This window comes from Ranitomeya variabilis, chromosome 6 (genome assembly GCF_051348905.1).
Source record: "Ranitomeya variabilis isolate aRanVar5 chromosome 6, aRanVar5.hap1, whole genome shotgun sequence".
Lineage (NCBI taxonomy): Eukaryota > Metazoa > Chordata > Amphibia > Anura > Dendrobatidae > Ranitomeya > Ranitomeya variabilis.
In genome coordinates, this window is record NC_135237.1 from 55,700,348 (window position 1) to 55,718,859 (window position 18,512).

At 41.0% G+C, this 18,512-nt stretch overlaps 1 protein-coding gene across 25 annotated transcripts in view; it reads right to left on the minus strand.

The window, feature by feature from the left end:
* The window catches only part of PARD3 (par-3 family cell polarity regulator), a 637,712-nt gene that overhangs the window by 389,610 nt on the left and 229,590 nt on the right, over nt 1-18,512 (minus strand). For 18 of the 25 annotated variants that reach the window (XM_077268506.1, XM_077268520.1, XM_077268523.1 and 15 more), the window contains exon 5: nt 8,942-9,073. The exons of the other annotated variants lie outside the window; for them this stretch is intronic. In XM_077268506.1, coding sequence (XP_077124621.1) covers nt 8,942-9,073 — 132 coding nt within the window. The remainder of the gene's footprint in view (nt 1-8,941; nt 9,074-18,512) is intronic. 25 annotated transcript variants of the gene reach the window in all.

Here is an 18,512-nt window from a genome sequence, read left to right on the forward strand (position 1 = left end):
AGAGATGGAGTAGGAAAATGAGGCATGTTATACTTAGAAGAATCAGCACAAACTTTGTGATTCTTCCTTAAGGAAATGAGGCAAGGAAAAACAGTTTTCAGGGCCCGGAAAGAATGGTCTAATAGATACCATCTTGTCTCCATTTAGACATTTCCAGGATAAGACAGCATCAGGGGGAATTTTTACACGTTACTTTATGATTACCGTAAAGTCTTAAATTTTGTTCGGGGTCTTTACAATATTCTATGAGCACAATTAACTAAACTTTTTTTCCCTAATTTTGAGCAGCATGGAAAGTAATGAAACTTTCCAAATTACAGAATTGCAGAATATGTCTTCATTCTTGTTTTTTTTTTTTGTATCCCTGCTTTACCCCAGCCTATTTACCTGCAATAACGTACTTATTTGGGGTACAGATGATGGCAGTGTAAGGGTCAGATCAGCATCTGTTTTTCACTAACTTTGGGGACAACCTGCAGAAGGAGATTGTTTTGATGAGCACAGCCGTCAGAGGAGGAGACCGATGCTGACCCCCCCCCCCCCCCACTGCTATCATTTGCACTATAAATGAGTACATTTTGATACTTATGAAGCTGAAGACAGACAAATAGACTGGGGAAAAACAGGGGTTTGAAAGCCACTTACAGAAATGAAGAAAGTCTACTTCTGAAGAGATTTGCAAAGTTCCATAACTTAAAAAAAAAAGTTAACATTTAGTTACTCTTTAAAAAATAAAGTACATGTGAGCATCAAGACAGTCAGAACAGAGACAAAGCCCTCCTGTATCACACGTCTTAGGCTGGTTTCACATTTGCGTTTAAAAACGCAGCGTTTTAAAAAAAAAACGCAGGTGGTGAAAAAACGCATGTAAACGCGTGCAAACGCTGCGTTTTTTAGATGCATGCGTTTTTGCATGCGGTAAAAAAAACGCGGGGTTTTGATGCGTTTACATGCGTTTTTTCATGCGTTTGCGTTTTTGAAACGCTTGCTGAGAAGTGTGTGACAGCTGCCAATCATCAAAATCAACTAGAAAACCCAATATAAATAGAAATAGCTAGGGTTAGGGTTAGTGTTTGGATCCCTAGGGTTAGGGTTAGGGGTAGCTTTTTATTAGAAGAATGTCCTGGTCACCAGGTCACTGATAAGCCATCCCCCCACCATCAAGGTGATAAAGGGATCCAAACCCTAACCCTAGGGATCCAAACCCTAACCCTAGGGATCCAAACCCTAACCCTACCCCTACCCCTAACCCTAGGGATCCATAGGGATTGGCTATTATGTTGACCTGGTGACCAGGACATTATTCTAATAAAAAGCTTTGTTCAATGTGGACACCCCAAGATATACAGTATCGCTATAGAGTACTAAAAATATTAACTCGTAGAGTATTCACTGTCATATTGTTAGGGTTAGGGGTAGGGTTAGGGTCCCTTTATCACCTTTATGGTGGGGGGTGGCTTATCAGGGTGTATTCTTGTTTTATTCTATAAAAACGCATGCGTTTACATAGACAACAATACGTTTTTTTTGCCGCAAAAAAACGCCTCTAGAAATTACTACATGTTGCATTTCTGCGACAGAACGCATGCAGCAAAAAAGCGTTTTTAATGTTAAACATAGGGAAAAAAAACGCATGCGTTTTTTTCAGTACAAACGCTGCAGATCAAAACGCAAGTGTGAAACCAGCCTTAGCTTAGCTGGGTCCAATTTTTACTGAGAGGGAATTGATGGATTTGACTTTGGCATTTTATTTAATCAATTTACATTTTGCGCCACCACGATCCTTCATTAAGGCTAGTGCTCACAAGTCCTGTAGTGATCAGTTGTAACGGATCCAGCAGCAATCTGTTGACAAAAAAAAGTTGTGCAGACATAACTTTTTAGTCTGTTTCTAAATAACTGATCTCTGCTGGATCAGTTTTTTTTTTTCCATTAAAGTGTAGAGAAAACAAATCCGTTAATTAGCCATCTATCTTTTATTTATAAGGGATCCGTTTTTTTTTTTTTTTGTTTCCTGGATCCAGTACACAACAAACAGATCCATTACATATGAAAAAAAAAACGGATGGCTGATTAATGGATCCGTTTTCCAGACTTTAATGTTAAAAAAAAATGGATTGAGCAGAGATCAGTTATTTAAAAATGAACTAAGCTTGGCATTGCCTAACCCTGAAGTATATTTTCTTGCAGCCCAGAGTCAGCATTTAAAGGGCTGGGCGCATGAAGGGTCATCCGGGGCGGTACAGCAATTAATGGAAAAGGTGACAAAAAGAAGGCCAGCAGTAGAATGTCTGAAGGATGGCTCCCTGGGGGCTTTGGGGAAATTGTATCCGACTATGTTATTGATATGTAAGCTGTGGGGTAGACTAAAACATATACATGGGATTACGAGTCTGAACATATTCTCCCCGTTATGGCATTATAATTTACAGGAGTTTGTGGCAATGGGGGTACTACCAGAATGGCAGGCCAAGGGGATTCAATATGTCTATCAGATAATTGAGCAGGGAGAGTTGAAATCCTTTTCCCAATTGCAGGTGGAATTTGATCTCGGGCCTGCGGGGGAATATCAATATTTGCGGATGAGACACGCATTTGGAGCTCAGAATAGGGACGGAGGCATCAGAATTCAAAGGGATATAGTGTTAGAGTATGTGTGTGGTGAAGGGACTACTGGGAGGTTATTTCCACTCTTTATAAAGACTTGCTGCACACTTTCCTGTTCAGGTTTCCAATACTGGCGAGAGCTAAGTGGGAGAGGGATTTGGGCCCAATGGAGAATGACACTTGGGAGTCGGTGCTGGAGTGGGTGCCACGGCTGTCTCTGAGCGAGCCGTATAGGCTGTCACAGCTTTATGTAATACACAGAGTTTACAAATTTCCGAAGGTGTTATATAAGGCAGGCTTGCGTGATGATTCTGAGTGCCCGAGGTGTAAATCTACAGATGCTGATATATTTCATATGATGTGGATGTGTCCGAGACTGGCTGCTTTTTGGTTGGTAGTTTTGAGTCGTGTGGAAGGAGCATACAGATGCACGGTGCCAAGGGACCCGATGGTGTGCTTGTTGGGGTGCGTGGATGAGATTGGAGTGGATAACAACCTGAAGACAGCTATTGCCAGATTGCTGTATATGGCCCAGAAGGTAATAGCGCAAAATTGGATTAAGGACAAGCCGCCTTCAAGGAGAGAATTCCTCCAATATGTGAAGCAGGGCCTGACACTGGAAAAGGGGTTTTATCAGAAAAGAGGGAAAATTGAAATGTTCGATAAGCTGTGGTCTCCGTGGCTTGCCATGGGATAGGTTTGTTATAGAGACCGGGTGATTCAAGACCCTGAATTGGTGAAAGCATAACATGTGGCCTATGGTCCTAACTGAGGGGATAGTCATCCTATAGATTTGAGTGTGGAGTTATTAAACAAGGTGGGCTGTCTTATTGGGGGGGGGGCGGGATAAGTTGGGATTGCAGGGTTCGTTTGGGGGGGAAATTTTGTACTGAAAACAAGAATGTAACATGTCAATTGTAATGTTATTCTTAATAAAATTTTATTTGAGTTAAAAAAAAAAAAATGAACTAAGGATGTGTCTGCACAACTTTTTCCAACAGATTGCTGATGGATCCCTTCGAGCTGATCACTACTGGACATGTGAACGTAGCCTAAGCATGGTGTGTAACATGCCGATCTCAAAGAATCGGCACTTTTCTGTTAAAATCTGTTGCTGCATTAGTCAAAAATTGTTGTGTATTACTTAAATCTAACGAGGGCGAGTAGTACGGTGCATCTTTCCACCTACTTGTTTTCCATCTATCTCTGCATCCCTCTTGTACCTCATTAGTACATATGAATAAAGAACAATTTCTGTCAAACACAGCAACACATTTGTACAGTAAAAGTTCAATTTGTATCATGGCTATGTTCTCTACAATGTACTGTGCTTGGTTTGAACAGTAATTTTGTGCCGACAGTTTCTTTTAACTCGGAGACAGGGCTGGACTGGCCGTCTGGCAGTTCTGGGAAATACCAGAAGGGCCTGTCTGGGTGTGGGCTGCCTTGTGTGCTATGTTGTTAGCAGAATCTTTGTTCTCAAGACAACCATACTGTTAAGAGTTGTGACGGAGCACAAAGTCATTGATTCCGTCACTTATCCCAGCAGGCCACGGTATCATTAGAAATATTGTTCTGGTGCTTGGGGATGGAGACAACATGGCCTGTGTGATCAAATGCAGGACTGATTTTCAACCCCAGTCCGTACCTGCTCAGAGATGACTGACTAGACTAGGACAGTGTAATGTGTGTTCTGAACTACAATGTGACAATTATGACATAAAATATTACACTTAAGCAACAACAAGGGGTTCCATTATCTGAAATAGTAACTATCTACATGACACATTGAGAAATTGCTTTTTTAATTTTACAAATCGTGGCCCATGATGTAACGCAATTAACGCTTTAAAGGAGCTACCCCAACCATTTTTTTAGATGTGCTAGTAAGAGTCGCCCGATCTTCCAATATCACTGTCAAGTCACAGATCCTGGTAGCTTAACTTCTAGCTTATGCTTGATACAGGATAGAGCTTCTTGTGTCAGGACATGACCAGTGTGGTGTGCGGTGGCCTCACTGGCTGAACCATATCAGTAGCTATGTAAGACTACTTTTTTTTTTTCTTTTTCGTCTCTGCATTGGCTACACATAAGTTATCTCCTTAGCTTAACACAGCCAGAAGTGATGCAGATTGACTCACACTGGTGTGGATATATGGGGGATCCTTAGATATCACAAGTATATTTGAAAGATACAAGTGGATACTCTACTTTTAACAAGAGGCATCAACAGAGTTTCGATTAAAAGACTGCAACGGAATGGTGTAATGATCTACAATATGATCCAAAAGCAAACAACAGGAGGCTTACAACACAAGACAGATTCAGTATGGATGAAATAGATAGCCCAATATCTGGCTCTATTGTATTGAAATAACTTCATAGAACCTTAAAAAAATTTAGGAATAAATAGTAATTACAAAGTTAAAAGTATAGTAAAAATTAAGAAAACATCCAGTCTATTGCTGTCAGGGCAAACACATATTTCCCGACTTCTACATTTGCTCCGACTACAGAATTTTACATAGTCTCAAGAGTGGAACATCTGCTGCAATAAACTCTTTGTTTCTAACCTGAATGCTACCAGACTCTGCAGGGGACACAAGAAAAATAAATTTAACAACGATATTTTATTTAAATTTCACATATAAATTTGTCAAGGCAGCCGGCAGAAAATACGATCTCTATGTGAAAATTTACTGTATCAATACTGCGTAAAACTAAAGCGGCATAAATACAGCAGATTACCAGGTGTTTTGTGGAAACGAAAATGTGCCCATATTTTATTATATTTTATCAACTTCAATTCTGTGAAAGGAAATAACCTTCACGTATAAAACTGGTACAGTGAGTGCTTCATTTTTCAATCATGTCAAAAAGCCTAAATGATGAAAAAAAATTTCAAATAAATAATATTAATTTGTACAGATCTATATTCATTGCCAGAATTACCGGATGGAAGTTTAATGGTAGCTGTCAATTCTATGAAAGTACTTTGCTACTGTTGCAATGTTAGGTTCTTTTATATTGTGGTAACTCGTTTATGTGAATCGTAGACCTTGAAAAACTCTCAAAATTGTGTGAAATTTCTGATTTCAAGATGAACAGATATTACTTCTATGTGCACCCACATTATAATACTTTTATGTTAGGAGTGGGGAGGGGGGAGATCCGCCATAGCATCATAGTAATCAATATAAAAAAAACACCAAAAATACAGGCAAAGGTGCTTACCTGTCTAGGCCTTGAATCAAATGCACTCTCATGGTGCAGTGGGCCCAAATAAAGATGGCAACTACACAGGTGCGGTAATACCAATGAGACGGCCAGCCTACAATCAGGGATTGGCCGCTTGGCACACCAGTGCAAATAATAATCTGCAGCAGTGTTCACACAGAATGCACAGCAACTGGATCATTGCCTATTAGTAACGCCCTGTGGCGGGCTGCCCAGTGCTAACTGTAATGTGTCCCGTGTAAACAGAGGCCACAGTCTACAAAGCCATCAGGGTCCAACTGCACCTCAAAGAGTAAAAATAAAAAAAAGTGCACAAGAACATATCACAATATGTAAGGTATTAGTTAAAGGGAACCTGTCACCCCCAAATTCAAAGATGAGCTAAGCCCACCAGCATCAGGGGCTTATCTAGAGCATTCTGTAATGCTGTAGATAAGCCCCCGATGTAACCTGAAAGATGAGAAAAAGAGGTTAGATTATACTCACCCAGGGGCGGTCCGATGGTCATCGCAGTCCGGTCCGGGGCCTCCCATCTTCTTAAAATGACATCCTCTTCTTGTCTTCACACTGCGGCTCCGGCGCAGGCATACTTTGTCCTCCCTGTTGAGGGCAGAGCAAAGTACTGCAGTGCGCAGCGCCGGGAAAGGCCCGGCAGACAAAGTAGACCTGCGCCGGAGCCGCAGCATGAAGACAACAAGAGGACATCATCCTATGAAGATGGGAGGCCTCGGACCGCGACGCCCATCGGATCGGACCGCCCCCCCAAGTGAGTATAATCTAACCTCTTTTTCTCATCTTTCAGGATACATCGGGGGCTTATCTACAGCATTACATAATGCTGTAGATAAGCCCCTGACGCTGGTGGGCTTAGCTCATCTTCGAATTTGGGTGTGTCAGGTTCCCTTTAATATTATGGCCACAATAATGGAGCTTTTTTCCTCTTTTTCCTCCTGTTGTGGTTTTTGCTGTTAGAGTAGGACTGGCAAGTATAAGGACCCTTGACGTGGGTTGCCAGCTTACGTATTGTGACCATAATATCTAATACCTTAGAAATTTAGTATAGTTCTTCAGATTCGCAATGTTGCTTACCTCATCTAGGGCAATGCAGTAGCTTAGGTATCCATGGTTACAACTACTAACAACTAACTGTTACTATAGGAATGTTCATAACCATGGATACCTAAGCTACTGCAATGCCCTACATGAGGTAAGCAACATAGTGAATCTGAAGAACTATACTACATTTCTAATTGGAGGTATTTCCTAATAATAATAATATAACACCTACTACATACTGTGATATGATCTGAACATAATTTCAAAGATATTTGAAAGATAACTGACAAAAACATTGATTCAGCACTAAAGTGGCAATTCAACAAAAAGTAATACAGCGATAACGAAGCACAATGCAAATTTAACTTAACTTGCTTCACAATTTCTATTAGTAAAAGTACATTTAAAGGGGATTGGTCACCAGGTTTTTGCTTTAGGCCACGGTTACTTTATAACTATTCCAACTCTAACATCTAAGACTACAGAACTAATCTACTAATCTAAAGTACAATAATAAAGTAAAAAAGAAAAACAAAAGTTAGACAAAACACAAGTACAGATGCCCAAGTTATATTCTTGAAAAGTCAAAGCAAACATCCATCTGACCCTTTCCTTATGGATATTGAAAAATCAAATTACATTTGAATTACTGGCTTGATTTAATGGCTATAATGCTTTTCACTTTCATATTTACTCTGCAAAGTAGATCCAAAGAGCTTGTGCCGAGATGAAACCAAGGCGGCTAAAATAAAATCTGAATTTTTTTCCCTTTTCCCCGGTTTAATAATTTGCGGAGATTAACTTACATAGGTCTGTATTGTTTTAATTTAGTTCACCGCTGTGAGTGATTTTCTGCAATTTGATTTCTGAAAATCAAATTTTTGTATCAGTCTGGGTAGAAATGAAATAAGGAGGGCAGACTGGTATAGGGAATAATTTCATTGCATATGGATGAATTACGATCTCATCTCTGGTGGAGGAGGAGCAGTCAAACACATTGTTAATCATAAAATATTAGACTTTCAGCCTAGGATCATACCATGAGATCTTTAAAAGACTATACAAGGATAAGGCAAATCTAGAAAGCCATCATCTGGGGATGTTTAGCCAAGTCGGGAAATCTAAAAGATGGGAGATTTACAAAAAAAATAATATAATAATGGAAGATTAAAGCATAAAAAGAGCCATATATATAACACATTGGCATCTGGCACTTGAACTTTCTTTGTCAGTGTGACACTGCAGTCATACATCCATGTATCATGGTCCATGATTCATGGATCAGCCGTGGTTCTCACCACCCGAACACAAATGCCTCTTGAAGTTCTCAAGATTGGGTCAGAAGACCCCTCGGCCAGTAGTGCATCATGATCCTGACTTGGATGTGTGAATCTGGCCTTCAAAGGATTGTCCAATGTAGGAAACCATTTTTATATATACCCTAGTAGTGAACTCGGAAGTTAATAAAGAAGGTTCTCCGGTTCAGGAGTCCTTTTTTTGGAAGGAGTAAAGAGCAGTTAGAAAGAGCATCACTCACTAGTAATTCATAGACAAACTATTCATTTTCATAGGTGTAATGCTTAATTTCTCCAGTCGGGGGCACTACAGGGAAACTGGACAAATACTGTCAAGTTTCCCCAGAGATTAGAGCGGATTGCTGAGGGACACAGCAGGTGGGTGAGCCCATTTAGAGTGACTGCAGACTAGCTTGAGAAGGCCAAGCTTAAAGAAGGGGGTGCAGTCTAAGGATGGGTAAATACACCTGGTAAGAAAAATAGTAATCTTGGATCAGATGATGTTATCATGATTGGATAATATGGTCAATAAGTGACCCATTCGTGGAAAAACTTAATCTCAATTCTTTTATATCAGACATTGGCAAACTTTTTACAAAGTTTTTAAAAAGTTGGTGGTCATCATTGATTTCATGGTAAAATCCTGGTTGTAACACTTTCCATTATAGTATAGATTTACAGAGTAAGATCTCTTATAATGGGCAGGTTGTTTTACATTATAATCAGCATTAATACCAATGTTTTACCTGCTCCTGCCTCTCTAGCCACTTGTCCACCAGGGGATGACTGGCACTCAAGGAAGAGCGAGCTTTATCCCTTTCAAACTGTTTAGACCAGTTACTGGTATCCCTGGGCAGACTCCTGTAGTTCTCATCTTTCTGTTTTAAAAGAAAGAAAAATACATTATTGTAGGGGAATTTATATAGACACTGTATATACAGTGCATGTTAGGCTACAACAAGGGTATTCTACTTTTAAGGTTACAGTAATTCCCCACCCATTATAGGTTAAACACTACAATAGTCAAGAAGAGACCACCAATTGCCAAACGTAAAAAAACACATAAAGTAATCAAAAAAGGTATCAAAAGACAGTAATCTCAACTAAAACCTAGCTTAGGATATAATTTATCATATAAAAGGTATAAAATAAATATTAAAAAAATGCAATTATTTAAGTTTCCACAGTGAACAGTCAATCAATGTGACGTCACAAGACAATTACAGCCGGCACAGTAGATAAGCCGAGGAATAGGGAAATCCTGCAGTATTTAAAGAAGATGTCCACTACTTTTAGGGTATGTGCACACGTTGCGGATTTCTTGCAGAAAATTCCTGAAGAAAACCGGAAATTTTCTGCAAGAAATCCGCATTTTTTTTTTGCGTTTTTTTTCCGTTTTTTTCGCGTTTTTTTAGCATTCTGCAAGCGTAATTAGCTTGCAGAATGCTAAAGTTTTCCAAGCGATCTGTAGCATCGCTTGGAAAACTGACTGACAGGTTGGTCACACTTGTCAAACATAGCGTTTGACAAGTGTGACCAACTTTTTACTATAGATGCAGCTTATGCAGCATCTATAGTAAAAGATAGAATGTTTAAAAATAATAAAAAAAATAAAAAAAATGCTTATACTCACCCAGACATCTCCTCAGCGGCCGTCCGGCTCCTCTTCTAGCTGGTCTGTGCGCACAGGACCTCCCGTGACGTCACGGTCACGTGAGCGGTCACATGACCGCTCACGACCAATCACAGGACAGTGACGTCATTCGGCGAGGTCCTTCAGCGCACACCAGCTACAGGAACCGAACGGCAGCGTGCGAGGAGGCGGGAATACATCGAGGGTGAGTATAGGACTATTTATTATTTTATTTCTTATTTTTTGACCACTTATATGGTGCCCAGTGCGTGGAGGAGAGTCTCCTCTCCTCCACCCTGGGTACCAACCGCATATAATCTGCTTACTTCCCGCATGGTGTGCACAGCCCCGTGCGAGAAGTAAGCAGATCAATGGACCCCTAGGTGTGCGGAATCCCTGCAATTCCGCATTTTTAATGAACATGTTGCTTTTTTTTCCGCTATGCGATTTTTTCGCGGAAAAAATCGCAACATTTGCACAAAAAATGCGGAATACCCTGTAAATAATAGGAGGCTTATGTAAGCGTTTTTTTTCGCGTTTTTATCACGTTTTTATAGCGAAAAAACGCGAAAAAAACGCTAACAATCCTGAACGTGTGCACATGGCCTAAGGGTATGTGCACACGTTCAGGATTTCTTGCAGAAATTTCCTGAAGAAAACCGGAAATTTTCTGCAAGAAATCCGCATTTTTTTTTTTGCGTTTTTTTTCCGTTTTTTTTGCGTTTTTTTAACATTCTGCAAGCGTAATTAGCTTGCAGAATGCTAAAGTTTTCCAAGCGATCTGTAGCATCGCTTGGAAAACTGACTGACAAGTTGGTCACACTTGTCAAACATAGCGTTTGACAAGTGTGACCAACTTGTTACTATAGATGCTGCTTTTGCAGCATCTATAGTAAAAGATAGAACGTTTAAAAATAATAAAAAAAATAAAAAAAATGCTTATACTCACCCGCAGACATCAGATCTCCTCACCGGCGTCCATTCCTATAGCTGATGTGTGCGCGCAGGGCCTTCCATGACGTCACGGTCACGTGAGCGGTCTCGACCAATCACAGGACAGTGACGTCATTCGGCAAGGTCCTTCTCCGCACACCAGCTACAGGAACCAGCCAGCGTGCAGCACAGAGGCGGGAACACTGCGCTGGACATCGAGGGTGAGTATAGGACTGTTTTTTATTTTATTTCTTATTTTTTGACCACTTATATGGTGCCCAGTGCGTGGAGGAGAGTTTCCTCTCCTCCACCCTGGGTACCAACCGCACATAATCTGCTTACTTCCCGCATGGTGTGCACAGCCCCGTGCGGGAAGTAAGCAGATCAATGGACCCCTAGGTGTGCGGAATCCCCGCAATTCCGCATTTTTAATGAACATGTTGCTTTTTTTTCCGCTATGCGATTTTTTCGCGGAAAAAATCGCAACATTTGCACAAAAAATGCGGAATACCTTGTAAATAATAGGAGGCATATGTTAGCGTTTTTTTCGCGTTTTTATCACGTTTTTATAGCGAAAAAACGCGAAAAAAACGCTAAAAATCCTGAACGTGTGCACATGGCCTAACACTGATTACCTATCCTTTGGACCCCCTACTGATTCCCGGGAAGGATGGAGGTGGGATTTTAATGTTCTTATTAATAGGACCATATTAATGTTCATATTAAATGTTCTTATTTATAGGACTGAGCACTAAATTGTTGTCTTGTCAACCCGAATGCTCAGCTTACACAGAAGCATCACTTCAAGTCCGATATAAAGATCAGGAGGTAACACTGGAGGGGCCCGGCAGCCGGACTGGAGGGGCCCGGCAGATGGACTGGAGGGGCCGAAAGGGATTTTGCTCTCGTCCACTCCTGGATCAAAACTGCAGTCGACTAGCTATGTATTTTAAAGGATGCATTGTGCAAATAACTTGTGGCCTTACATGTAAATACAACATCACCACAACATATAGTTGCGTGAAGAAGTGTTTGCCACCTTTTTGATTTCCTATTCTTTTGCATATTTTTCCCACTTAAATGTTTCAGATCACCAAACAAATGCAAATATTAGACAAAGATAACACAAGTAAACACAAAGCAACAACTGCAATCGAGCATTTGCGATAACTGGCAATGAGTGTTTTACAATGCTCTGGAGGAATTTTGGCCCACTCATCTTTGCAGAATTCTTGTATTTCAGCCACATTGGAGGGTTTCATAGCATGAACCGCTTTTTTAAGGTCAGGCAACAGCATTTCAATCTGATTAAGGTAAGGACTATGACTAGGCCACTCCACGTTCTTAAGCTACAGGTGGACTTGCTGGTGTGTTTTGGATCATTGTCCTGCTGCATAACCCAGGTGCGCGTTAGCTTGAAGTCACAAACAGATGGACGGACTTTCTCCTTAAAGGGAATCTGTCACCTAAAATTGGCGGGCTATGTAAATGCCCTTTCTCCGGTTCGATGGGCGGTGTTTCCTCTTAGCCCACCCCATCTTTCATCGCTGTCCGCAATATTTTCTGGAATTTGAGTAGGTGTCCTCCGCAGTTCGCGCGTGCGCAATGCAATCTCGCCTCGCGCATGCGCAGTGTGCTTTGCCCAACTGCGGGCAAAGCCAAAAAGCATGCCGGCGCACTGTGTCCCTGAAGTATTTTGCTTTGCTTCAGGACATAGTACGCCAGCACATGCGCAGTAATGCTTTTCGGCTTTGCCCGCAGTTGGGCAAAGCATACTGAGTGTGCGCGAGGCAAGATTTAATTGTGCACTCGCGAACTACGGAGGACACCTACTCAAATTCCCAAAAATATTGCGGACAGCGGGGAAGGATGGGGTGGGCCAAAAAGAGGAAACACCGCCCATCGGACCAGACAAAGTGCATTTACGTAGCCCGCCAATTTGAGGTGACAGATTCCCTTTAAGGATTTTTTGGTAGACAGCAGAATTCTTGTTTCCATTTAACACAGCAAGCCTTCCAGGTCCTGAAGCAGCAAAACAGCCCCAGACTATCACACTACCACCACCATATTTTACTGTTGGTATGATATTCCTTTTCTGAAATCCTGTGTTACTTCTATGCCACATGTAAAGGGATATACACCTTCTAATAATAATAATAATCGTTATTTTTATATAGTGCTAACATATTCCGTGGTGCTTTACAGTTTGCACACATTATCATCGCTGTCCCCGATGGGGCTCACAATGTAAATTCCCTATCTGTATGTCTTTGCTTCAAAAAAGTTCAACTTTTGTCTTGTCAGTCCACAGAGTATTATCCCAAAAGTCTTGGGTAACACCAAGATGTTTTCTGGCACAACAGACGAGCATTCAGTTCTTCTTGCACAGCAGTGGTTTGTGTCTTGGAACTCTGCCATGCAAGTCATTTTGCTCAGTATCTTTCTTATGGTGAAGTCATGAATACAGACCTTAACTGAGGCAAGGGCTGCCTGCAGTTCTTTTGATATTGTTGTGGGCCTTTTGTGACCTCTTGGCTGAGTTGTAGCTGTGCTCTTGGTGTACTTTTGGTCGGCCAGCCACTCCTGGGAAAGTTCACCACTATTCCAGGTTTTCACCATTAGTGGATAATGGCTCTCACTGTGGTTCGTTAGAGTCCCAAAGCTTGAGAAATTGCTTTATATCCTTTTCCAGACTTATAGATATCAATTATTTTTGTCTCTCATTTGTTCCAGAATTTCTTTGGATTGCAGCAAGATGCCTAGTTTTTGAGGCTCTTTTGGTCTACTTCACTGTGTGAGGTAGGTTCTCTTTAAGTGATTTCTTGATTGAGAACATGTGTGGCAGCTATCAGGCCTGTGTATGGCTAGGGAATTTTAACTACGCTTCCCAAAGATGAAATAAACCAAAGTTAATGTATGTTTTAAGGTGGGGGGGCAATCACATTTTCAGACAGGGCCCTTTAAGTTTGGATTTATTTTTCCCTTAATAATAAAGACCTTCATTTAAAAACTGCATTTTGTGGTTACTTGTGTGATCTTTGTCTAATATTTAAATTTGCTTGGTGATCTGAAACACTTAAGTGTGACAAATATGCAAAAGAATAGGAATTCAGGAAGGGGGCAAACACACTTTCACACAACTGTATGTGAGTCATTAGGCATACAAAAAATACACTGTTCCTAATTATTATGCAAATTGGCTTTAAGTGTCAAAGATTTAATTGTTTTGTTTTTCAAATAAACTCGTGGATAGTATTGTGTCTCAGGGCTCAATGGATCACTGAAATCAAGCTTAAGGTACCTTCACACTAAACGACTTTGCAACGATAACGATAGCGATCCGTGACATTGCAGCATCCTGGATAGCGATATCGTTGTGTTTGACAGGCAGCAGCGATCTGGATCCTGCTGTGATATCGCTGGTCGTTGCTGAAAGTCCAGAACTTTATTTGGTCGTCAGATTGGCGTGTATCGTCGTGTTTGACAGCAAAAACAACGATGCCAGCGATGTTTTACAACGGTAACCAGGGTAAATATCGGGTTACTAAGCGCAGGGCCGCGCTTAGTAACCCGATGTTTACCTTGGTTACCATTGTAAATGTAAAAAAAAAAAACAGTACATACTCACCTTCTGATGTCCGTCTGTGAGCTCCGGCCAGCCGTAAAGCACAGCACAGCGGTGACGTCACCGCTGTGCTCTGCTTTTACTTTACGGCCGGCACTCACAGTCAGTGCGGGAAGCAGACGGCCAGGGACCTGACGGACATCAGAAGGTGAGTATGTACTGTTTTTTTTTTACATTTACAATGGTAACCAGGGTAAACATCGGGTTACTAAGCGCGGCCCTGCGCTTAGTAACCCAATGTTTACCCTGGTTACCCGGGGACTTCGGCATCGTTGGTCGCTGGAGAGCTGTCTGTGTGACAGCTCTCCAGCGACCACACAGCGACGCTGCAGCGATCGGCATTGTTGTCGATATCGCTGCAGCGTCGCTTAATGTGACGGTACCTTAAAACACATGTGATAATTGGTTTTCCAGGTGATTCTAATTAAAGGAAAACTACTTAAAAATGATATTCCACATTATTAAGCAGGTCACAGTTTTCAAGTAGCATGGGAAAGAAAAAGGATTTCTCTGCTGCTGAAAAGCATCAAATAGTGCAATGCCTTGGTGAAGGGATGAAAACATTAGAAATTTCCCGAAAACTTAAGCGTGATCATCGTACTGTTAAGAGATTTGTGGCTGTATCTGAGCACAAATGTGTTTGTGCTGATAAAGGCATAATGAGGAAGATTTCTGCCAGGCAAGTTCATCGGATTAAGAGATCAGCTGCTAAAAAGCCATTACAAAGCAGCAAACAGATATTTGAAGCTGCTGGTGCCTCTGGAGTCCCTCGAACCTCAAGGTGTAGGCTCCTTCAATGGCTTGCTGTGGTGCATAAACCTACTATTCGGCCTCCCTTAAACAGTGTTCACAAGCAGAAATGGTTGCATTGGGCCCACACATACATGAAGACTAATTTCCAAACAGTCTTGTTTACTGATAAGTGTTGAGCAACCCTGGATGGTCCAGATGGATGGAGTAGTGGATGGTTGGTGGATGGCCACCATGTCCCAACAAGGCTGCAATGTCAGCAAGGAGGTGGAGGAGTCATGTTTTGGGCCGGAATCATGGAGAAACAGCTGGTGGGGCCCTTTAAGGTTCCTGAAGGTGTGAATATGACCTCTGCAAAGTATATAGAGTTTCTGACTGACAACTTTCCTCCATGGTATAAAAAGCAGAAATGTGCCTTCAGGAGCAAAATCATTTTCATGCATGACAATGCATGCTGCAAATAATACCTCCGAGTCATTGGCTGATATGGGCATAAAAGGAGATAAACTCATGGTGTGGCCACCATCTTCCCCTGACCTCAACCCTGTAGAGAACCTTTGGAGTATCATCAAGCAAAAGATCTATGAGGGTGGGAGGCAGTTCACATCAAAACTGCAGCTCTGGGAGGCTATTCTGACTTCATGCAAAAAATACAAGCAGAAACTCTCCAAAAACTCACAAGTTCAATGGATGCAAGAATTGTGAAGGTGATAACAAAGAAGGGTCCTATGTTATCATGTAACTTGGCCTGTTGGGATGTTTTGGAGTTAAATAGCTTTTTTGTTCAGTGAATGTGACCTCCTAATGCTGCAAATTCCACAAATGAGCATTTTCAGTTCTTTAAAACATATCAAATGTTTAGAAATTCTACAGTGCCTAATAATTTGGAACAGCGCATTTTGAGTTTTTATTCATTTTGGAGATTATACTGTTATCATTGGGAGGTTTCTTCAATAAAATTCGGTGTATAATCTAACGGGTGATGACTTTTATTAGACTGTCATTTGCACCAACCATTTAGGAAAATCCAATAAAAATGTAACTTGCTTAATAATTTGGAACATACTGTAAGTTGTCCTGCTACATAACTTAAATAAGGTCTCCTATCAAAGCTTTTATCCTCTTACTATATTGCAATTATCATATTATATAGGACTGTGTTCTTACAATTGCTCATTTTGCCTTTCTACCCCGATAGAGCATCGAAAAGAGAAGAATTAAGTAGAAACAGGACGTCTATTGTCCCTGCATTTATCACTCTGTTCTTCAACTCCTAAGGCTACTTTCACACATCAGCTTTTTGTCATCAGACACAATCCGACAAGTTTTGAAAAAAACGGATCCGTTTTTTTTTCTCCGCCGGATCCGTTTTTTTTCTCAGAGTTGTATTATCGTCGGATTGTGCCTGATGGCCACACATTTCATCAGTTTTTTGCCGGATCCGTCAAAAAATGTCTTTTCCAGCGTAGGGAGAAAATGTCCATATGAACGTTTATTTCTGTCCGGCAAAAACACGCCCAGCGTCGGTTCCAGCGATAAACGGATGAAACGTGTGGTGTATTGACTGGATCCGGCTACCAATTCCGTTTTTTTTTTGCACTGAGCATGCCCCGTTCCTGCATTTTCAATATCTCTCTCTCTCCGTCTCAAAATTTTATGCCCGATAAACCAAAACAGATCCCGCAAAAAAAAAAAAAAAAAAAACGGGATCGGGTCATCAGTTTTTTACAATTTGCACCGGATCTGTTTTTTTTTTTAAAAAAATAGACGGATTATGCCTGAAGGCAAAAAACTGATGTGTGAAAGTAGCCTTACCCAGCTGATCCCTCCTGCTAGGGACTTCTGCAGTGACTTATGACTCATACAGGACAAAATTGACCTCCAGTTTCTACATAGAGCTTAGAAAGATCAGCTAGTCAGTTGTTAATCACGTCATAGACCTAATGGAAAAGAGAAGAATTAGCTGGGTAGAAAAGCAAAAAGAGCAATTGTAAGTACACACTGCCATATAGTATGATGACAGCAATATATTAAGAGGATTACAATTTGGATGGGAAGAGCGCTTCTTTAAAAAAAAAAAGTGGTAAAAAAAAACCACCTCAAACCATCAACTTAATCTTGCTCTAACACTTCCCAGGTGCCCCGCCGAACTCTACAGTTACTTGACTATCTAAATCAAGCAGGAAGTATAAAAATCAGCAGGGGCGAGTGCTATTTATTTTGTTTGCTTTTTTTGTTTTTACATTATACTAAACAGTTTAAAACCCTTTTAATACTCCAATAGACACTGCCATTTATTTTTGCATATAATATCTATTACACAATTATATCTGCTTCTTGTATCGGTCTCCATAACTACTTCTAATTTAATTTGCGGACAGAGTGAATGATGGGTGAAACACAATGGTTGGAAGTGCTACTAGAGGACTTCACAATAGGATCCAGGGGTGAAGTCATTTATATGAAGGTAGCGTATGTATTACTTGCTGTGAGCGTTCACTGGTTTCCATCTTATTGTCTGAATTTACAGACTGTCACATATCTCTATTCCCTACAATGCTCGCTGAAGGTCTGTGTGATCTGGGAGCAGCGTTGCCACTTAGGTGGGACGGGAGTACAAGCGGGAGATTTAACACGTCGGCTCGGAATTGATGTCTCTATTAATTTGGTCTGAGACATCGGCAAGTCTAAAAATCTCGTAAGAATCCACAAGGAACTAGACTACTGGATGGTTCTAAAAACACGTATGGAATCGGTGTGAAGTGGATATTTTCTACCTAGAATACGGCAAATCTAATATGAAAAGAACATACACTATAATTATTTAACCTATTGACCAGGAGAACACAGTTTGGAATATTTTTAATAACTCTGAAAACATACAATACAAATACATTTACCTGAAATTCAGCTCCGTTGATCTCAAAAGGGATTGTTTCGGTGGCAAGCACGTGGAGCAGATGAATATGACAGATGGGGACATTGTTGCAACAAATATGCCGAGTGTGAATACAATCTTAGACGGCAATATCCAAAACAAACGTTGTTGCGTTACGTCATTAAATAACACAATGAGGCAACTATTAAACCACTGGGTGGTCCCCATTGTTGGGACTCCTACAGTCACCAGAAAAGAGGTCCTGAGTAAACACCTCGGTAGTGTCGAAGTGCTTACATGGAGAGAATGGTCAAGCATGAGTGCTCAGCTCCAAAATGACAGGGAATGAGGACACCCAATACTAGTGATTATGGGGGGCTACAGCGAACTAACATTGGTATTTGTGGGGAGACCCAGTTAGCTTGTAAAATACCCAATACAGGCTTTGGGCCCCGATTTATCAAGACTGGCGATTTTCTCACCAGTCTTGATGAAGGA